General features: G+C 39.3%; 2 protein-coding genes across 7 annotated transcripts in view; one reads left to right on the forward strand and one right to left on the reverse strand.

Moving 5' to 3' along the window:
- Positions 1-19,326, reverse strand: part of LOC104632426 (dehydrogenase/reductase SDR family member 9) — a 34,487-nt gene that overhangs the window by 5,396 nt on the left and 9,765 nt on the right. For both annotated transcript variants that reach the window (XM_075756738.1, XM_075756739.1), the window contains exons 3-5: positions 3,531-3,878; positions 1,627-1,885; positions 436-599 (exon numbers count right to left, since the gene is read on the reverse strand). In XM_075756738.1, the coding sequence (XP_075612853.1) occupies positions 436-599; positions 1,627-1,885; positions 3,531-3,849 (742 nt within the window). In that variant the 5' untranslated portion in view covers positions 3,850-3,878. The remainder of the gene's footprint in view (positions 1-435; positions 600-1,626; positions 1,886-3,530; positions 3,879-19,326) is intronic.
- The window catches only part of ABCB11 (ATP binding cassette subfamily B member 11), a 54,404-nt gene continuing 41,522 nt past the window's right edge, over positions 6,445-19,326 (forward strand). Inside the window, exons 1-3 of one of the 5 annotated variants that reach the window (XM_075756729.1) lie at positions 6,445-6,601; positions 9,701-9,763; positions 14,812-14,914. In XM_075756729.1, coding sequence (XP_075612844.1) covers positions 14,839-14,914 — 76 coding nt within the window. In that variant the 5' untranslated portion in view covers positions 6,445-6,601; positions 9,701-9,763; positions 14,812-14,838. Of the gene's footprint in view, positions 6,602-9,569; positions 9,667-9,698; positions 9,764-14,811; positions 14,915-19,326 lie in introns of those variants that run through there. The other 4 variants (XM_075756728.1, XM_075756730.1, XM_075756732.1 and 1 more) reach the window with 4 other exon arrangements.

A 19,326-nucleotide genomic window follows, 5' to 3' on the forward strand; every position in this document is an offset into this window, starting at 1 on the left:
AAGCAGCCCCTGTTCATGCAGGCTTAGCAAGTGTCTGTCAGGTCCTGAATGGCTTTATCACCACTGGGGCTAGCAGAAGCAAAGGGAATTGATCCCTATTTGATTACTAAATAAATAAACAATAATGACAGAAAAACACGTTGAGCACATTGATTACATCATCAGATAAAAGTTTTTCTGTTTGGGAGTTTGCTGAAAAAGCTTCATGCCAACACGAATAATTAATCTTTAACTAAGATTTGAATAAAGCTTCCCAGAAGCAGTCTTTTGTGCAGATAGTCATATTGTGTTGCAGATGCATTTGAAGAGTAACTTTTCACATCGTAGCCTTTCCAAAAAGTCAGAATGATTAGAAGATATAATGCTACTTTGCAAGGCTTTGTCAGCAAGAAATGCATTCCTTTTTTTGACACAAATGTCTGGAAATTGCCTCACCTTTCTGAAAATAGTCCTCTCCATATTGCCTTTTAATATCAAGGGGAAGCTTATTCCAAATAACCTCCTTCTCTTTCATAATCTTTGCTGGATTGGTTAATGCTGTTTTGAACAGTCCGGGTTGAATGCAACAAACTTTAACTCCAAAAGCTTTCATATCTCTCCTGCAAAGACAGCCCAATGATTTAATTGCATTAGACATTATTATTAGTTCTGTGGGATTTTTTTTCTGTACTAACAATTCTATTTCTGTCTTTACATGGCATACCAGCACAGAAATACCGTGACGTTTGTTCATGGTTGTGAACTTTCAGGTTGTGAAGGAGGGATGAACTATCCTACCTGCTTCAGAGAGTGAGAACATGCATGGACAGTGAGTGTGCAGTAGCTGGCATAGTGTATTTCACATCGTAGTTCACCTTGCTGTAGCTTATTATCTGACTTGTCTGTAAGACTGACTGGCTGCCTAAATGCAAGTGTGTAGAGCCATTTTACATGTCTTAGGGAATCCCTTTCAACCTCTGGCTGAAACTCCAGATTAGTACAGTTCCTTCTGGTCCCATCTCATATCTGCAAGCCCTGTGTGAGTGTCCCAGTATCCAGAATGGCACTATATACTTAGGCACACAAATCACTCCCTGTCTGTGTTACAAGAAGCAGCCATGGTGGTGCCCAGGATTAGTTTGCTCTGTTCTCTAGATCTCTCTAATGATTGGTATAATTAAGGCACTTTGGAGAACAAAGCTTAGACAAAAGTTACTATCATACAATAATTCATGATACATATTTTTTCTGGATATGTGGCTGCTGGAAGTTTCTAGGTGCAGTTTCTAATTAGGAAAATTAGGTTCATATTGCAAAGACATCTCATTTCCCTTGCATGGAGCTTCTGCAATAAGGCCTCTGTGCACGCTAAGGTAGTTTATATAAGAGGACCAACTACGCTGCAGTAATACTTGAGAACAGCTTGTGTGCCCAACAGGCTTCATACCATAGTCTTCAAAAGTGGCATAATCTGTGTTGAGCAAAAGCACTTTTAAGAAGAAGTAGTCCAAAGTGTCTAGTGTTTTTCAATTTTATACCAGCCGCCAAGATTGTAAATCAGCTGCTATTCTGCATGTGCCAGTTTTAAGTTAGTATATGAGTCTTAGGAAAAAAAAGAGTGGTCTTTCCTTATAGTGAGTGTTATACCTTAAGCTGTCATTAAATCCTTCTACTCCAAACTTTGAAGGAAAATAGCCTCCACCACTGAATGCTAGGCGACCTCCAACACTGGATACATTTACTATCCTTCCCTTTGCTTTTTTTATCAAGGGAAGCATACTTATTGTAACATTTATGAGTCCAATTAAATTAACTTCAATTGGGTCTCTAAAGTGCTCGATATCCAACCAGTCTGTAGGAGCTGATGTCCCCATAATCCCAGCATTATTGACAAGTCCCCAGAGACCTGCAGGGGAAAAAAAAGAAGAAAGTCAGGAAGCAAATTTTCATCTGATGTGTCAGATAAATTGAACTGTGTGAGACTTCACAGAAAATCAGTGAGGGACCAAGAGGGCAATGAAGATTTGGAGGAATTGCTTGAGAATGTCCTGTAGTATTCAGCTTTATTCTCAGTGTCCAGGTTTTATCACCATGCTTTCCATCTCCCTTTGCATAGTCTTGCCCCTGCCACAGCATTTTGGGTGGGGGGTGATGTTGGCAGTAGAGGAAGGTCAGGTGTGGCAAAAGAGCAAGTATATTGGGTGACAGGAAACATGTAAGGAATAGACCTGGTCCTTGGTACAGGTCAAGTGTCCTGAGAGACAGATAAGTGTGCCCTGGTTCTGAGCTAGATGAGGTGCCAGGAAAATAAAAACCAACTCTCGTTAGTAAAAAAAATTATAAAATCTTTCTCAAAGGTTTGGAAACAAGGCTTGAACTGTGACAGAGAAGGCTTTAGCTATTCTTTTGCCCCCCCCCCCCCCCCCCGATGTTTTTGTCGTAGCAGAGAACTTAGGCCTCACATGGACTGATGTGCCCCAACTAGAAAGGGGAAGGATTTTTTGAAAATGAACAGCCAGCTCCAAAAAATGAGGTAGAGGCAGGGAAAAACCACTAGGTTGATTTGAAAAACATTTCTGAGCCCTTAGAAGTAGGAGGGGAAAATACAAAAAGTAAAACCAATTCTTTTCTTGTATCAGCTTTCAGAATCGTATGAATGAATACTTTTCCTGGTCTGATCTTACTCATAGTTTTTCTTGGGGGAAAAATCACTGTTGGCATGAAACCAAGCACAGTTTCAGATAAAAGCAATTTGGCAAGTTATAAGCAATTTTATGAAGAGATGAAAGGTCAAATGGAGATTGGAATTTAGCATTAAGTGCAATTGGTACTATGGCACATCATAATTAGACCAGATTTAAGACTTAAAGTTAGCGGAATCCAGCCCATAGGATCTTGGGCCTTTTTAAAACTCTACTGCAATACTACTCCTACTGTGATCAATTAGCAACAGAAACGGCAAGCAGCATTTTGTCTTGCACAATTTGTTGCGTCAGAGATATGGGATTTTTCTATTTTTCAGATGCAAGCAATATTCTAAAATAGTTATATTCAGATTTATTCAATAGAGTTCATATGCATTTTTTGCTTTTGATAGAATGAGTGATTACTTACAAGTCATTTATTACATGTATTCAATTTTTAAATAAGAAGTCTTTAAGCTCGTTAAGCAGAATTTATTTAATTTGTTCCCTAGCTGTGTAACACAGCATGGGAGGTGCTGAGCACTGTGTGCCATAACCCAGATATGCATGTGAGTGCAGACAGTCCCAACGAAGGTTCCAGGAACTGGATTCCTGTTCTGGACAATGATGTATCAATAAGCCTGACTTTCTGAGCACATTCCAAATACTTACCTACCACTAACTAGATGTATAAAACATCCCTCTAGTGAGATCTTCTTCCATGTTTCTCAAAGGTGACAAGACATCTACACACACTTGTCAAATGTCAATTAAAATAAGCTCTGAATGTAGCATGGTATTTTTAGGAAAACTATTGCTGTTTTGTCTGGGGATTATTTTTTTTAAGACAGATATCCTGGTACTCACCTTCTGACTGAACTTCAGCTTTGACCCGTGCAGCCACATTCTTAACACTGTCTGAATCTCTCACATCTAGCAGCACTGTCTGAAGCTGCTTCGAGGTCACAGCTTTTAGCTCTTTGGCTCCTGTTTCAGTCAGACAGCTGGCAAAAACACGGAATCCCTTTTTATCAAAAATCTTCGCTGCCCTATTTCCAAATCCTGTGTCACATCCAGTGATGAATATATATTTTCCGGTGAGATTTGGAACCTTTATCCTGTCTCTTGCCCTCCAATGCCACCACAGAGAGATGATGCCAAGAAAGAATAACATGTAGAAAAGCATTTTTACTGAAGTCTTCTGGACACGTTCTCCTGAAGTGAAAAGAAAAGCTGCTAGTTTTTAAGGACAGTTAGTTGTTTGGGGTTTTTTTTTTCTTCTTTTTTCCTGAGTTGACTAACTGCAACTGTACAGAGAAGCACGCATAATTCAGAGCAGCATCCTCCTTGTGCTAAAACAAGAAAAAAAATCCTTCCACAAGTGAGAACTTGAGATATATTGTAATAAGGTTACAAATAATAATGCATGTTAGGTTACTGCTGCCAGTTCAGTAAGTTCCCATCAAACATGCCTGGGAGAAACACTGACTAGAAGAGTAGCACAAATGAAATATTTGCATGAAAACTAACAGAAATGTCTGAACTTAGGTCAGTTCATAGAAAATTAAAGAGTAAGACCAGGGCCTGCTGGCAACAAAAGGTCAAGCAAGATCAGCAGGACCCAGAACATTTTTCTTTACTGTGAATACTTAAGCAATGCTAACCGAGAACCATGATTTACTTTATTTTACTAAACCTCTTCATTGTCAGTGCTGGACTCACACGAAAAAAGGTAGCAAGTACTGCCACTTTACCGCTCAAGAAAGTAATTCCCACCAGCAAGGCTGTGGGAGTGTGCGTGTGTGTGTGATCCCAGAGCATAGGAAGGAGGGTGCAGGTTGGAGTACTTCACCTGCCGGAGTGAAACTCAGGCAGTGTGACAGCATCAATACTGCAAAATATGTTTGGGAAGAGGCTGCTTATCTGGGATTATACTTCAATTGACTTAATAGTGAATTTACAAGTAACTACTGATGATGGATGAAATTCTGCTTAGAGAAAGCAATTCAGTTATACTTCTTCATGAGCGCTCATGGCCCGAAAAACAGGAGATGACAATGCAATCGACTAACAAAATAATTCTACGTAGATGTAAAGGAATACAGATCTTTTTAGAGATTGCTTATAGACAATCCATCTCTGAAAGGCAAGATGCAATGAAGTGGCATTTACTATGGCCAAATTCTCCTCTGGCAAAGCTTAATTTAAAAGGAAATTGCAAATACCTGACAAGTTTTTAAGCATCATAATAGGAATGGGAATACTGCTTTTACTTTCTGCACGTAAAACTGCTTTCTGCTCTGGCACAGGAGGTTCAACATGCCTCGATTTTTATTCAAGCCCCATGACTGTTCATGGTGCTAAAAGTGTATGCTGGTGAAATGCAGTTTCTTGTGCTGGCTGGAAGTTACCCAGGGTGTTGCAAAAGTTGCAATGCAGAGATGCTAGGTTTTGTTGCTTAACTTCCTCTGCAACATCAGTAGTGAAGAAAGTATGAAGAAGCAATTAGGTAACTGCCTTCCCTATGTATTCTTTCAAAGTTCCTTTAAGACAATTCTTCTCTCGGCATGTGTACATATGCATAGCAGACCCAGCACAGCGGCTGGCTTTCCTTCTCCTGCAACCCTTATTAAAATTACTATTCTCTTTATAATATCCCTTGCTGTGCTTGGAATTGCCGTATTCCTTTGCAGCCTTCAGCTGAATAACAGTTGTCCGGGCAGTCCCTAGCCATTACACATCAGAGCCAGGGCCAGCCTTGCTCCTGGAGACTAAGTGGAGACCTGCCCTCCTTTGTGTGGAGGCACTGTTGTCCTGCCACTCCTGCCTTCCCACACCTGTGGGCCTCTGGACCTCAGCCATGCCAGAGAGCTAAACCTCGTGCGTGCTGAAGCCTATGCAGGGTCTGGCCATAGCAGCAAACCGGGGGCCCAGGGAAAGAGAAGGTTTGAGAGGAGCCCCTCTAGAGAAGAGGGAAACAGAAATGTGATTCATTATGCCCTACTTTAACTATCAAGTAGATACAAAGTATAGCTAGTAAATTAACATAAATAAAGCAGAGTTTTGGCCTGATCTGTAATCAGATTGATAAATAAAAATAAAAGCCAATTTAGCTAGGCGGAGGGAAAAGGCTCTCCTAGGCCTGTTTTTGCCATGGCAACAGGCATGTCTACAAACATGGGACTCGGACAATCAGGGTTAACTTCTGGTCCCTGTAATCTTTAATCAATGGCTTGATGGGAATTTGTATTAAATTAATGAAGTGCTGAAATAACAAGGTTTTCAGTTAGAGTGCTTTGTACGGGCTGTTTCCAGCTCCAGCCTGCCAGGGAGACCGACAGGTCCAGCACCTGCCCACAGTGGCCTGGCTTGCGATGTAAAGTTCTACCTCCAATCTTTTTATAGGGGCCACAAACCAAAAAAGAAAAAAATCAAAGGGCTCATCAAGAGAAAATGTATTTTTCTCCAGTTTCCAGGAGGAAGAGTGATAAGAGGGACTCAGAAGCCCCAAAGGCATTTGAGTGGCAACATTTGAGAGTGGTTGGAAAGCTGAGGCACAAGGAACAGGCAGGCTCACGTGGACATGCCACCTTCTGACAGGAACAGGCAAGGTAACCAAGGGGCCGGTTGCCCAGAGGGTGGGGCAAGCACTCTCAGAGATGTCTTTTTTGAAATAATTTTTTGTTTTAACACATTGAGTCACTTAATTTTGATGTAAAAGTTATAGTTTGTGTTTAAAATTTACAGGTTTGGTTTTGTTTGGTTTTTTAAAAGTGTTGTTGCTTTCTCTGCTATTTTTATTTGCACAAGTGTTTGAAGTGGAGAAAAAGTCCTTACTGGCTGCCAGACGTGGGTAGGATCAACAGGATAAGCGAGTACATGTCCTGCTTCTGGTACTTTCCAGGAGCTGACAGTGAAAGGCTCACTATAGAAACAAGGTGAGTAACTAGAGGTAAGTCCCTTGCTGCTTACCTCCCAGCTGGACCCACTCCAGATGGTATTTTGCAGTTTCAGTATAGCATGTTTTTGTGACCAGGAAATAAATATACCATGACTTAGTGTCACTGATTGTGATTTAGACCATGCGAGAAGAAATAAGTTTGTTTCTTGCTTTGTGCTAGCCTCCCACCTGGAGGTATCCATTCCCAACAATCACCGACTTGGACTTTTTACTTTCCATAACAAGAGAAAATCACAGAAGCATCCCCATTGTGCCTAGAGGTGCTTTCACTGTAAGGAACGTATCTGCTATTTCCCATTTCAGTATGAAGAAATGTAGTTTGACTGAAAAAAAAAAAAAAAGAGGAAATTGACTTCTTATCAATGAACAGCTTTTTGCGTGCAGCAAGAATGATAAAACCCAGCCATCAAAAGAGGAAGTTTTGCTCTTAGGTGCAAAAAAGGGGTTTCTGTGTAGAACACTTGCTAAACATCTTTGGAAAGGACAGTAACTTTTTCAAAAGTCATGCTGCGTTGAAGGAAATAATGTACATATGCACCTCATGGGGTTGACATAATTCCACAGTTCGTAAATCAGAAATCAGTAAGCTCAGTGTAAAATTCACTTTGCATTATACAAAGTGAATACTAAGTCATGTTTCTATAACTGCTGTGGTGCCAAGAAAAGAATGAAGACACAGTATGTGGGTACCTGCCAACCTGACCAAACTTGTGCATGTACTGGCCTTTCCTGTAGCTTCCCACTCCTCCAGTCTCTGCCCTGATCAAAGTCCTGCAGAGGAGCTTGTTCTCTTCCATTCCAATTTTGTTGGTTTTGTCCTCTAGATACCTTTATAACTGTAATAATTTTTTAAGATTAATTTCATAAACAGTATTTAACAAGTGATACTCCAAGAACAGATGTGGAAGTCATCTGCTTAATAATTCAAGCTGCAAACTCCATCTACTTTATTTCAAATGTCCCTTACCTTAAATTGGGGTACCAAAAGAGAGCTGTAACTTATTTAGAGTTCACTTTACTTTTACCTTCATACTGTTTAGTGAAAAATTTTTGATAGCATGTGGAGCAAAATAACAAAGAATATTTAAAAAAACCAGAAGAAATAAAGACATGAACAAAGTATTTTCCTTTGTTTTTCAAAGGATCAGAGGACAGGAAGAAAAAGCATTATGCAGGAGCAGACATGTACTACAAAATTGAGATCTGCCTTACACTTCTGGCACTCTGAGGTGCTATCACTGTAAGTGGCACAATTAAGATGAGCATCACGCTCAAGTGAAAAATCCAGGGTCTGGCTTCTTGGCCCTGGAACCACTGTATGCTAGCTGCAGAAATAAATTTGGCTATGAATGGTTAAAAAATAAATTAATGAAGCATAAGAGCTGTCTGCTCAATGTCTTCTATCATCAGGCAAGAGAGTCCAGACTGCTGTAATTGCATTTAGACTTTAGCACAAAACACAGAAACAAGCTGCTCATCTGGAGTCTTAGCCTGCAGTGGCAGACTGCGTCTATTCACTTGGTGGAAAACCGTGGCCACTTACTCCTCCATAGCTGTGAGCACTCTGCAAATTTTCTGGCTATCTTTAGGAAGCTTTGGAAGCATTTTATTTGGTTGCTGCTACTAGCTGTTGTCAATACTGCAATAAAGATCAATAAGTTACACGCTACAGCATAGAGCTCGGGAGTTCTGTGCCAAAAGAGCACATGGGCTTTCATTTCTTACTGAGAAATTATCTGCCTGGGAATAACTAAGATTATTTTTATTCACTTGCTCTTATGAACTGTTGGAAAAAATCTAGAGAAGAGAGGATAACTTCATTTGGAGTGGTAATATGCTGGAATAAACAGCTACTCAAATTGAGGGAAGAAGCAGTTATTTTACTGCGTTTGGCTCAATGAATTGTGATCTTTTTCTTCCCATGCAAAGAGGTATTAAAATTACGTGAGCTGTAAGCAAAATGTTTCCCTTCAACTCAGACCACGACTGAGGGCAATTATCCTGACAGTATAGCTCGTCTTTCATGAACTAAATACTATCTATAACCTACAAAAATTCAGAGATTTTGCATGTGTCCCATCAGGGATGGGAGCATCTGTCCTCAGTCTCTTCGATTTACTGAAGTCCTGCTCTCTATTGTTTTAGTTCAGTGGCTAATTCTTCATTCACTGAAGGGCTGACTCTAGCAACAGAAACTGAGTTTTCCCTTCCCTTTCCTTTCAGAAGGAAACAAAGTACAAGAGGGCTTGAGGAGATGGAGTGGATTTGGCTAGTTTTTCCACTAGCAGCTGTAGAAGGGGAAGGTGACTCTGTGGGAGTGGGACCAAAACTGAGTGCTTTATGTTGTCCACTCCACTCTACACGGACAGATAATTTTTCAACATAGATTCATTTTTATGGCCCATGTCATAAAGTCAGGTCAGAATTTATTAATCTTCAGGATTTTTTGGTAAGGATCAATTGAGAGAAGGATAGGTTTAGAAGGGAGCGGAGCCCTTCAAAAAGGTTGGGGTAGTCTGTGGTCTCAGCTCCAGTTTATTGCTGCCTTAATCTACTTCACTAGCAGTGTGAAGCAGGCTCTGCACACACTTTCTGAATGCTTAGATGAGCAAAGTCTTTAAGTTGAAAGACTGAAGTAATTTGTGTAAAGCTAAAATTATATTCTATGTCTGGCAAGATAAGCCTTGTCTGGAAATGCTGGACTTCCTTGCATGCTAAGTGTGAGCTCTGCTTTGAAAAGCAAAGGCATTGCGTGATGTCTGGTCTTCTGGTGTATAATTGCTTTCCAAGTGCCCTGACTTTATGTTGTGAGATTACATTAGTCAAATTTAAACCCTCCGTTAGATGTCAATGAACTGTAACCATTGTGACCGGATGGTTATTGACCCAGGTGCAAATAGCCAATGCCCAATTTAAAGATTCAGTTCTGACAAATAGGTTAGAATAATGAAAACATGATGGGAAATGGTTGGGTGCTTCACTGACTAATTGAACAGGATCCTTGCAATTTTTTCTATGATACATGATTTTTAACAGCCAGAGGTGAGTAACAAATCTATCATGTTTAATGTTTCAGAGTTAACTGGTGAAACTTCCTGAACTGAAAGGTACCTGTATTTTTCCTTCAGAACAATTTAAGGTAAATGCTAATTTCCCCTTGCACAGATAGTGGTTTGTGTTTCTTTTCTTTCTTTCTTTCTTTCTTTCTTTCTTTCTTTCTTTCTTTCTTTCTTTCTTTCTTTCTTTCTTTCTTTCTTTCTTTCTTAATGGGACTGTTTGAAGAACAAGACATTCCAGTTCTATTTTGAAGCAAAATGTCTTTCTGTGTGTATGCTGTCATTAAAATCTGAGGAACCTGGTTTTAAAGAAAAGTTAAGGATAGTGCTTTCAGGGCCAATTTTCATTGTTTCTTTTCCCCTCTTTATGTTAAATAAAAATCTGGTCTGACTAAAGGTGTGATTTGAAGATTTCAGAGAGCTTTGGATCAGGTCCTAATGTTAATTCATGCTGTAGAATATGTTCCTTTGTTAGCATTTTCCTAGTACTACTTGTTTAAATCTGGATTTTGAGTTCCTTAATGATTTTTGTTTATCAAAAATCCAGCAGCCATACCTTAATTGGCTAGAGTAAAATGTTATTTCACTTTAGTGCGGTTTCTGAGGTATTCTCTGCTCCTAGTTTGTATTTTGCACATACAGGGGTAGATGGGATGATCTAATGCCATCTATTATCTCCGATTTCTATTATCTAAATCATTTTTAATGCAGACATCAGCAACAGTATTTATCAAGGTGTTTAAGTGATCCCCAGTTAAACATTCAGACCATGAGGAAGGTTGTTTTAATATTCTAATACAGCATGCTAATCTGTATACTAATCTGTTTGTCAGCTAGTAAATGATGCCTGCTGGACAGTATAGGATGTGGATAGTATTTGAGCTTTAGAAAATATAAGAAAAATGTGTTTCCTTTCAAAAATGTGGGACAGTTAAAATTTTATTGGAAAAGTGACGTAATTCCAGAAAGTTTAGCTAGCTCTAGCAAGTGTTTGTAACTAGAATCCTTATTCAAGTCTATCAATCATTGGGTTTTTTTTCCACTTTTTCTATTATTTAAAACTGCATCAGCATTCAGGATTAAAAAAAATCAGTTGCAAAATACATTTCATAGTGTTAAAATACAGTGTCAGAGCAAGCACTGAAATGAGACTTCCCAGCATGATGTTCTATACCGGCATTTAAAGGACAGATTGATTTTTACAGTGTTCCATTACAAAATTTTGTATAGATGTTACGATTGCAAAGTCAAATAATAAATAGCTGAAAGAGGGCAGGCAGAGAGTGACTTTGTTTTGCTTTACTTTTGCTGCCTTCATCAATTTACAGTGTGATATTATCCATTATCTTCATGAAGCAGAAATGCTGTGCAGTTTTGGTTTTTTAACCGCTTCATAGCTTTTCACTGGGAGCCACATTCAGTAGTATGGTTCAAATGGTTTATATCACTTAATTTAAATAGGTTTATATTTCCGTGAAGTTGTAAGTATTTTAAAGCTGCTGGATCATGTGTGTAAATACCACCCTTAAAGTTTAGATTTATTTTGATAGCAGAACAGGTAGGAACATTGCTTATGTCCTCCAGTGGAACACATTTTCGTAATCCAGGTGGCATTTCCAATTATACTAATTTCAGTGTAAAATCAGCAATTTGTCTATTGCTTAGCTTTCTTTATACAGTTCCATTACTTGTGTGCTAAACAGTGCAAAGCAGTCAGTACTAGGGCTAGAAGCAAATGATGGCTTCAAGTTTAAGGACAAATGCTAGTGAAATTACTATTGTGGTGAACTATCTTTTGCCAAAGAAAACATGGTATCTTCTGGGTATTATTAATTCAGCCAATAATGCTCTAACCATTTGAACCAAAAATCTGAAAAGTTTTAACAAAGATACAAATATTGTGATTTGATTATTTTTCTCACACTGATGGCTTTCTTAGAAATTTATTCATTCATGGGTTTTTGTGTGCTTCCTGAAAACATATACTTAGGTTAAAAAAGCTGGCCAGCCCTAGGCCAATAGCATTTTCCTTAGAGTCATGTCACGTCACTGTGAAGGGCTCCCCAGTCTCACTGTCAAACTTCTTTGTAAATGGAGCAAAAAGTCTGTGTTTTCAGATGTCCAGCTCCAACCGCACAACTGAACTGGCTTATAAAAAAATTGTCTTGAGTGTGATCACCCACAAAACTGCCAAAAATGAGCTGGCTAAGAAACCTGCAAATCCAGCTGAGGTGAAATTTAATGATTTGTAGATAGGTTCCATGTGAAACAGTGATATGTATATGCTGCTTTCCTTTCTTTCTGATCAGAAGCAGGTCTGAGATGCTTTCTCTGTTATATAAAAGAGCAGAAAGAGGACTTGGAAATGTGCATACAATAGAGACTTTGACTGAGGAAGAACCATAGCTCGTTCAGCCCATATGCCATCCGTCTCAGAGAATGGGAAAATTACTATTAAGATTGTAAATTTTTTCAGTGCGTGTGGATGAATTAAAAGCTCCTGTGATTTTGTGTTGCAAGTGACTCTTCTAGTCCTGGCCAGAAATTTTGGTATTGCAGTGGTGATTTGGCTTTACACATTTACTTAAGGAGAGAATTTGGGTAACAATTTAGGGGGTCACAGAATGTGAGGGGGTCAGAATTTACCGACCAGCGGATGTGGTCATCAGAAACTTTTAGGCAAGAAAAACTACATCCATAGAGTAGCAATCAATAAACCAATGTCCAGATGAATGGATGTACTGAATGAAGTTCTGCAGAAGTCTGACTGGCTTCTGGTGTAATCCAGTGATATCGATAATGATGTGGATTACACAATAGAGAATACCCTTATTAAATTTGATCATGACATAAAGGGAGGACAGACTGCAGATATGCTAAAGAGCAGGACTAGAAGTCAAAATCTCCTTAACAAACAGGTAAAATGGGCTGAAGAATGTAAGGCGCTATTAAATATGGACAATAGCGGGCAGGATTAATCAACTGTAAAAACAGAGTTTGGAAAGCAACTGTCTCAGTAGCAAATTGTTTGCAAAAAATGAGTGGCTTTGGTGGATTACAAACTGAATGTGAATCAACGATGTGATACTTCTGTTAAAAAAACCACAAATGTCATACTGGGTTGCATAAATAGGAATGTAATCTGTGAAACATGAAATAATCCTCCTTCTTCTCAGTGTTGCTAAGACTGAGGCTGTAGTGCTGTTATGCACTCATCACCTCAAGAAAGATGTACTAGAATCCAGAGGAGACCAGTGGAAATTAGCAGAGGTTTAGGAAATATACCGTACCAAGGAAAGTTGAATGAGTTGCTTTCTTCATCTGAAGAGAGAGATTTTCTAGTATTATTCAAATAAATACAGCCTACTTACAAAGTGGAAAGGAGTTATTATGTTCCATATCTTGGTGGATTGCACAAGAAGTAAGGGGTTTAAATGATGACAGGTAAGATTCAGATTATACATTAGGAAAAAATATTTTAGCAATAAGGATAGCGAAGCACTAATTGCCTGGGGAGTTCTTCAGGCATCTTTGATAAATGTCGGTTAAAATGACACAAGAATAATTGAACTTTGCCTTGGATGCTTAGAATTAATTAAGAGACTTTGGGCTTTCCAGCCTGATTTACTGATGATTCAGTGATGTGCCAAGAGATGTACACATAAAATTCAGCAGAAGAGGATAAAAAAGAGAAGGGTTTGGTTGGTAGTTAGCAGTTCTTGAAAGCCAGTTTGGAGGGAGAAGTAACAAAAATGAAAGGCTGGGACTTTATGGGAAGTGAAATTATTAAAAGTCACATATGTATCCTTAACTACTGGACCGGCTCCTTTAAAGCTGCTCCCTTTGGATCTAGGAAGGGGTGTATTTCCTTCATCGTCTGGTAACTTCAGAGCCGAGCTTCTCCTCAGCCCTTCCCACTGGCAAAGACCTGCCCGGCTGTAGCTAATCACACAGCTGTCCCCAATATGAAGGATTTTGGTAGTTTTAATACTATTAGCAGAAAAAGAGTGGTTCCTCTAGAGGGCTAAATAGGTAAAAACTCAGCTGTCTGGAAAGTCAGGTGGTGTGACACAAATAATTTGTGGAAATGTGACCTTTACACAGAAGACTTCTTGTGTTATTTGGGTAAAAGATGTTAAAGGTTTGATATCTGAATGTGTTGTGATATGCTTAAAATGAGAGGTTGTGAGAGCTTTATACAGAAGTATACAAATGTTGATGTTTAATGACTTGCATAAGGTATTGTAACTATGCTTTGGGATATGTTACATTAAACAAAGGTGTGGGTGATATGACTCTGGTTATGAAAGGGCATGTTTTGGGAGGGCCTCTGCAGCACCTTTTTCCAGGTGCCATTTTGGATGCCAGGCCTGCCTGGCCAAAAATAGCGCTACCGGCAGACTTTGCCTGACAAAAGTGCTTTTTTAACAAAAAAGTGTTAGCTTTGTCTCCTTATTTCTTCTCATGTACAACATCTGCTCTGACATGGTGGTGTGGTTAGTTAGGAATAAACCTGTCCAGAGGAGCAGGTCTGCCGGGTAACTCTTGCCAGCCGAGAGCTGTATGCAGCTGGTGGTGGTGATGCTGCAGATGTTGGTGTGGCCCTGGGGTGCACCCTGGCCACCCCTTTTGTCCCCTGATTGTCCCCCTCTCATGGTCCTGCTGGCTGCTTCCAGGCGGGATGGGACAAGGCAGGGGCAGGTCTCCTGCCTGCTGCTCCCTCATAACTGAGGCAGGATCTATCTTATTAATATCTCAGTCTATAACCTATGGGTGTCACCTGCACAAACGCGGTAGGTTATTTTAATACAGCCATTAATGGGGACAGGGCTGTTTGCAGTGGGCTGCAAAGCCCTGCAGAACAGCCCTCACTCGAGGCAGGAGGCATTGAAGGCTTTCAGAGGCCTTGCACTTAGGGGTGACTTGGGCATGCTTCTCTGAGGTGTTTTTCTACTCCATAGTTTCACTGTGTCTGGGACATCTGTTCTGTTCTATCTTGTGCTGTAATCAGTGGCATTGCCCTGGGATAATGAGGGCAAAACTGAGGTAAGCAGGAGTTTAACATAATATTCTCATATGTTCACAGACAAATGTATGCTGATACTCTTTTTTTTTTTCTCCTCCCCTTCAGGACTTCTAATTTAAGTAACTAATCATTATGTCTGACCCTGTTGTTCTGCGTAGCATCAAGAGATTGGGAGAGGATAACCATGCTTTTGACTTGGATGGCAAATGTAAGTTTATTCTTCAGTCAGCTCCTTATTTTATAAAGCATGTAAAATAGGTGGTGGGTGGCCTAAGTGAAGCAAGTAGTCTACAGAATACTGTAGGCCTGTGAAATAAATATAGAGTTATGTGATACCTGCTGTTACGGGTATGCTGCCTGCAAAACAGCTTTTCTGTAAAAAATACGTGTAACAATCCCTACTCATGGACAAACTTTACTTAGCCTACAAGTTCACGGTATCTACATAGGTTTTTATACCCAGCACTTTCACATACAAGGGCCTTTACTGGGTGAAAAAACGCAAAAAGTTCTGTCTTCCATAGTTTCTAGAGCTGCTTTCAACAAACACATGTATCTGTAGTCATATTAAGCAGAATTCTTACGAGCTATTGGTTTGCAAAGATCTGCATTCCTTCTCATCGGAGCTTTTCCTCTTTTCTTCCATTTTTTCTTTGCAATGTGCAATTTTCCATTTTGCCAATACAAATGCAGCAAGAGTAAAGGAGAAACGTGAAGAGAAACTGCTAAATATTTTGAGTTCTGTTTATAAGACTTGAGAAAAGCAGACAAAGAGAGGGGCGTTAAATATTTATACTGAATGTAAGGTACAAAGGAAAGCAAAACAGTAGCACATAATGGAAAATAAATTGCAATACAATGCAATGTACGTGCTCCTCACATAGAGTAAAAAGGTTCACAAAAGGATTCCAGCACTCAGATATCACCAGGTTCCCTAAGCATACATATATTTTGTATTTTCAAATTCCCTGATAGCTGTGGCCTAATCCTGGAAGTGTTTAAGCTTTCATTAAAAACATTCTCCTAGAAACCAATTAAATGCTTCAGACCATGCATGCAATAGTCTATGTTATAAACACGGGTCTTATTGGGATTTACAAATGTGGTATTCGCTCCCAATTTCACCTGCTTCATCATGAAAATAGGTGTTCTCCAGTTGGCTCTGAACAAAACACTTAAGGAGGAGGGATGCTTTTTTATCTTGCATTCTCTTTTTTCATCAGATGTATTGTTAGAACAATCAAGCTGAACAGTGATAAAGACTATGCAGTTTTATTTCACTTGAAATACTTTATGACAGATTACCTCCAGAAAACTGGAGACTCGTGTTGAAAGACAATCCCTCTCTTGGAACTATTTTTCACCAACAAAAAGAAATCAAAGCAAACCATACTAGACTGTGTTACAGTGAATTTTTTTTTTCCCTGCCTAGACAACAGCTCAGATTTAAGGCAGTCCAGCCTCAGCCTCTTTCATTCCATGTAAACCATACATCTACCTTTTGTTAAAACTTGTGGCATGCAGCAAAATTCTTCACATAACCATGCATATAATGAAATTTCAGACAATAATCAAACTTTTTCAAGACCTTATGACTGATTTTTAATAGGAGAGTCAGCCCTCTTCAAGCCTCTCGCCCTGCTATATAGCAGCACAGCGTCTCAGCTATAACTTGATCTATGATGTCTGTTGTTTTTTTTAAAACTTAGTAGTTGCTGGTTGATGCTAAGTCTGTATTTCAAATCTACTATTTATTGGTTGGGTTTGGGATTTCTTTCCAATCTTTATCTGTAATGGGATGTCTCATAGGACTGTTGGCATAACAGTAGTTTGAACACATTTGGAGTATTCAGTCTGAGCTTGGACTAAGCCTTTATTGTGGTTAACTTTGTAGAGATTGACTGATATCTGCAAATATAAAAGCAGCTGTTCCGTTAGAAGACTGTACGTATGCTTTTTTTGGTCTGACATTAGAAACTGAACAAGAGCTTCACGTGCAGCAAGTGTTATATTCCCACCTTCTGTCTCTCTGTGTTAGCCAGATAATTCCTTTGGTTTTAACCATGTACATCAAATGACTTTCACTTTACTGGGATTATTCTCCTAGACTAGATAATCTCCTGTTCAACAGATTCAAAGGTCTGTTTTCTGTTAGGAACTTCAAATCTATTGTTACAGCTGGTAAGAAAATGTAGGAAATTATTCTCTGAATAACTTAAACGTGTTCTTAAAGTCAAAGCTGGCATGCTAGATTCTGCAGCTGATTTTAAAGTCTGCAACACAGCAGCAGCAATCTCAGCTCTATGACTGTGAAAGAAACCAATGTGAATGTCTTCTGAAAGTCTGCTCTCTTCCCAGTGTATTGCTACCCCAGCACACTGCTCTGCATCCTGCTGGAATGAACAGCCATCTGCTTGCTGAAGCAGTACAGATCTCCCCACTCCCCTCCCCTGCTGTGTTTTGTTTTGGTTTTAAAACTTCTCACTTAGGCTGCTAACTGAAGGCAGTTTGAATGCATGGGGCATTGTGGGCTCTAATATTGGTGGAGAGAGGGGCAGAATGATGAGAAAAGGGAGTGAACAGGTAAAGGGGTATGCCCTCCTACTACTGGGACAGAAAATTGTTCATCTCTTCCAGCCATTTACATAGAACTTCTCCCATATTGCCCAGATTTATCTAGCTGGTTTGAGGGATTGTTCTTTGTCTGTTAGTTTGTGTTATTTACTTGTCATTTTTACTTGTAATAGGATTTTGGCCAAAGACTTTCTATACCTCTTTTCACAGTTGGGGTTTTTTTGGCCTATCCAAGTGGGTTTGCCTCTGGTTTCACAGTTTCCTTGGAAATGCAGTGTTTTCTGCTTAATGTAATGAGCAGTTTGTTGAACTGCTAGAGCATCTTTCCCAAAGCAAACATCATTGCTTTAAAACCCTACTGGCATTCTACTGATTGATCTCTTCTGCTCTGTAATCTCCAGTGAGGTTTGTTTCAATAACCATCTTTTGTACATATTAGTAAGAATTAGCCCTCTCTGGATCACCCCTTGAACACCACATCCGTAGGTGTAATTAATAGCCAGCTTTAGTTGGGAGCCTTTTGAGTATAATTTTTTCATCACTTGAATCAAATATCAGGTTTCCTCAGGCTTAACTTTTACTGTGTTCTCACAATACCAGTAAAACCTCAAATTCTTAGCAAAGTTCAGCTTTTCCTGGATTCAGTGCTTTTTTCAACTTGTAAAATTTCTTTCTGAAATACCTTAATTCTTCTTTTAAATTTTTTTTAGCAAAGATTACTATAGCTTTTTTCCTTAGGGTTGTTAATAAATTCTTTCATCTTCCCTACATTCTTTTCTTTCCTTTTCAATAAAAATAATCTTCTATCCTCTATTTCTGTTTTTTCAACTGTAGCAGTGTGCGCTGTTACTCATCTGTTTCTTTCTTTCAAATTAAGCATAGGTAGCATCATTCCAAATTCTCCTCCTGCCTAAAAACTGCTGGCCTGCAAGAGCTGGCCTGCAGTTTCTAACACTCTTAAATAGCACTGATATACTCTTGTTTCCCTCTTCAAGTTCGTAAATTAGGGTTTCATCACCTTCAGGAAATGCTTATTTTACTCTCTAAATTGATATGACTCAGAAAGCTAATTCATTAGACTCTTTTGTTCCTCCCAGTAGCCAATTCCTTCATTTTTTGCAAAACACTTTGCATTACCAGCCTGCAGAGGAAGCTTTCTCTAAACTTTATTTTTTCTGATAAACCCTGGAGAAGCTTCTAGGAATGGTTTCAAACCATTACAGCTGTCACCAGCTGCCAAACTTCATAAAACTGCAAACAGATGTTTCTTTTTCCTTCACAATCATGTATTTTCTAACACTAAATGATTCTTTTAATTTTACAAATTAAAACCTTCCTGGAAAATGTCTGGGATTCCTGGGATAGACATATGCCCTTACTGAAAGAATCTTTTCTTTTTACCATCCCTGAGTAACAAACAGAGCAGAATAAAACCAATAGGGTCATTGTTTGCTAGAGCCAAATAAAGTTATCTTGTTAACCCCAAAAAGGAGATGTAAACAGCTGTTCCCTCAGTCTCAAAATCAGACTGCTTCCGTCTAACATCATTACCTTGAGAAACGCAAAACCCTGGAGACAGTGGAAAAGCCTTCTTCCATTGGGTAGGAAAATGATGGAGACAAAATTTGTGGTTGCAGTGACTTCTGGCACCCTCTTTGAATTGTGATGCAGAGTTCCTCTGTGTTTGCTCTGTGACACAGGCCTGTGCGTGTTCAGTATTGTGTCACTAGATGTGAAGAAAGGAAGGCACTGCTTGAAAAGTGTACTATGTTTTTGAACCTGATGCTGAGCTGCCAAGTGCATCATAAACGAGCAAGGCGCATATGCCCGGTGTCCTCTAGATTATTCAAACTGTGCTGTATACATAAAACTAGCTCTCTATTCAATGTCATCTCAAGTGATGTACAGCAAATATTTTCTATGTCAGCCCTTATGATGACATATCTTCTTTCGGGTCTCTGCAAACACAAGCTGTGCTTTGGTATGATGTCTTTGACAGCATCTCTTGAAAGGGAGCTAAATCCAGACCTGTTCTGGGGACTAAGG

The sequence above is a fragment of the Balearica regulorum genome, chromosome 6 (genome assembly GCF_011004875.1).
Source record: "Balearica regulorum gibbericeps isolate bBalReg1 chromosome 6, bBalReg1.pri, whole genome shotgun sequence".
In the NCBI taxonomy this organism is placed as follows: Eukaryota; Metazoa; Chordata; class Aves; order Gruiformes; family Gruidae; genus Balearica; species Balearica regulorum.